This window comes from Gavialis gangeticus, unplaced genomic scaffold, assembly GCF_001723915.1.
Source record: "Gavialis gangeticus isolate Ggan-Ray unplaced genomic scaffold, GavGan_comp1, whole genome shotgun sequence".
Taxonomy (NCBI): Eukaryota; Metazoa; Chordata; order Crocodylia; family Gavialidae; genus Gavialis; species Gavialis gangeticus.
In genome coordinates this window covers 2,895,218-2,898,235 of record NW_017729004.1, presented here as the reverse complement: position 1 = coordinate 2,898,235, position 3,018 = coordinate 2,895,218, and the positions used below count along the sequence as shown (strand labels likewise).

Here is a 3,018-nt window from a genome sequence, read left to right as displayed (position 1 = left end):
CTCCATCCTCTTTGCAGCCCCCTGCAGGGAGGTGAAGGCGGCTATTCAATCCCCCTCAGTCTTCTCTTCCCCAGACTAAATGATTTCCTCCTTCTCTCATCTCTCAACATCTTCAGGTTCAAGCCGAAATAAAGAAGTCATGGAGCAGATGGACATTAGCACTTGACTTTAAAAGGAAAGCACGGAGTGGGAGCACAACATATAGCTATGGACCCATGGTCTCCCATACCAGCATCACGAACGTAACTACCAGAGGGGCACTTGCCCTCCACCTCAATACGAGACTTATACCGGGAGCCCTCAATGGACACCGAAATTTGCCGGGCTATGTCAAAAATGGCTCCATTTCAGAAAACTCCATGCCTTCTTCCGGGCCGGAGCAATACAACAAAGACGAGGAGTACCTGAACGGCTCGGGACTTTACGATGGAGACAGGCCTACGGTGCTTGTTGAAGAAGAAAGAGAGACAGTGATGTAAGGATCAGAGAGGAAGACGAAGAACAAGGAGACGAAAGGTTCCCGGAGAGCATTTAGTGGGCAAAAGAAGACCAGGCTGCACATGGGATGCCAAGGGTTTTCATTCAGTTTCTCTGTTCTGTGCAACAGGAGGTCACGTTACATGGAAAAAGCGGGCCAGCAATGTGGCCAGCTGTTGATCACACACATTTGCTCAGTGGTCTCCAAGGTGTTAATGAAGGCAGTGCTGTCCAGACCTGCGGGCCTCGCTACCTGTTGAACAACGGGGGTAGTCAGCGTTTACATGAGGGGTGTACCAACGGCACGCGGTAGTTTCACCTCTCGGAGAGCATTTGAAGCACAAAGATGAAGGGAAACCCAGTCAAAGGAGCGGGCAGCGTGAAGTGCCATCTTCTTGCAGTGGTACGAGAGGCCGGTGGCGTTGCCTTCACCACTTGGCTTGGTTTGGCTGTCTCTTTTATTGTCAAGCCCATCTGTCATATGGTAACACACACAGGACTGGCTGGGTCCCCTGGGCCGTAGCCACTACTTGTAGCGGACTAAGACACAGCACGGACTGTGATGGCATTGGATGTCTGTGTCCGTCCGGGGTCGCTCGGTGCATGTTCCTTCAGGAGCAATCCCACTGCTGATTCCCTGAAGAAGCAGCATGCTTTTTTCTTCTTTGGTAAATGACTCACAACTACTGGATGTCAATGAATATTGGGGGTCCCCTTCTCCTACCTGAGCCCAGGGAGCGAGAGTCAAATTAGTGCAATCAGAGATTTAACATGAACAGGACGTTCTAGCTGGTCCAAGCCTAAAATCAGTCTGTTGACTTGTGAGTGCATTGAGCAGTAGGTCGGAGCAGGAGCTTGATGGTACCTCAGTGTGTGTTTTGGGGGGGGGCATGTAAAACCAGGCCAGAGAAAAGCAAACTCGCCCGTTTCAAGGGAATGTACTTAACTCATTTTCAGTCTCTTTTTTTCCTTCCCATTCTCACTTCCTGCTCCCCGTTGAGTATGGGAAGGCTAACATGTGAGGAGAAGGGCTGTTTTAGCAATATCCCGTTTCAATCAGAGCCGACGAAGGCTGGCATCTGACTCAACATGACGTTTGCAAGCCAGGCCTACAGATAATTCATTGCAGACCTCCAGGTGCATCTCTGAACCTCCAGGATGGGTTGTGGGTTCCCCTTCTAAGGTACACACACACACACATGCATATACACATATGCATGTACTCACAGCGGGCTTGACCCTCAGCTGGTATAAGCATTCATGGGTCCCTTGAGGCTATTGAAACCACCCCAGGGCTCAAACACAGTCGTGTCCCAGCAAGGGGAAAGTGTACGGTTAATAGTGACTGCAGAAAAGGGTTCAGGAATGATTGTGATCCTCTGCAGCTCCCCTTCCTGGTGTATGCTGTGGATGTCCTGGTTTCACCCCAGGCCTCAGCAATGAGCATGCTTTAGCACACGTGATATTGTTCTCTGGCCTATCTGATGTGCTGAGCAGCAATGATATCATGCATTGGCTGCATCTCTGGCTGGAGAAAGCCAGGAGAGCTCCATTGAGCCTGTGCAGCGCTAGCTGAGGGTCTAGCCCGGTATGTCCACCGGTTCCCAAGCATCATTCAAGGACTTTGGGACAGTGACCCCAGCTGGGAACTCCCCAGCCTGCTGGGGGGAAATCTTCCTTGGGCTCCTGTTGTAACAGCCGTTCCTCCTCCCGCACTTTAAAAGCCATAGTCCAGTCCGAGAATAAATGCTTGCAGCATGTCCAGCACAAGAAGCATGTTCATCCCCTATCAATGTGATCCGGCTGCTATTGAAATGTAATCAGAAAGAGCTATTGTGCAAAGGTCGCTGGGGACCCAGACTGGTGCCAATCAGATAATCCACTCTCTATCCTGCTCCTTCTTGGCTAGGCTGGTGAATCCTACCGACCGGCGCCTCGCAGATATACCCAAGTCATTGGAAAGGGACTGCTCCTCTCCAGACACGGTTAGGATGAAGGACGGTCGTCCCAAACCTCAGGTCCTGACTAGGCCCCTGGGAAGAGCAGCTGGTATCTTGATCTGCCTCGAGTGTCCCATACCTGCCTTTCTGCCGCCTCTCAGGTTAGGGCCTGATACAAAGCCCAGTGACGTCAAGCAAAAAGGCTCCTGCCGGCATCACTGAGTTTTGGCTCAGAAACTTGTGGGAGGAGGGTGTCGTGGGGGGGCCAAGAGGGGCCCCGAAGGAACGGCACCCCTATTGCAGGTGAAAAGCAAAGGCAGATTTTGGAAGACAAATATTTATTTTTGGTGTTTGTTTTTGTTTTGTATTGTTATAATTAAGTCGAAATGTTCTTTACCATAGACCACCAAGCGGCAGCTATTGCAATGTCAGGTCTTGAAAGGGTGAATCGTTTTAGTAGCGTGGGATTTTTTTTTTTCTTTTCCTTTAATGATATGCAGAAATTAAGTAATCATGCAAAGAAAAGCGGATTGAGTGAATGTGTGGCATTGAGAGTGAGCCAGCCTCGCAGAAATCTGGGTCAGCCTGAAGCACTCGCTGC

At 50.4% G+C, this 3,018-nt stretch overlaps 1 protein-coding gene across 1 annotated transcript in view; it reads left to right on the top strand.

The window, feature by feature from the left end:
- The window catches only part of PTH1R (parathyroid hormone 1 receptor), a 179,808-nt gene extending 177,086 nt beyond the window's left edge, over positions 1–2,722 (top strand). The window contains exon 13 of the mRNA XM_019508028.1: positions 117–2,722. Coding sequence (XP_019363573.1) covers positions 117–479 — 363 coding nt within the window. The 3' untranslated portion in view covers positions 480–2,722. The remainder of the gene's footprint in view (positions 1–116) is intronic.
- The last annotated feature ends 296 nt before the right edge of the window (positions 2,723–3,018 follow it).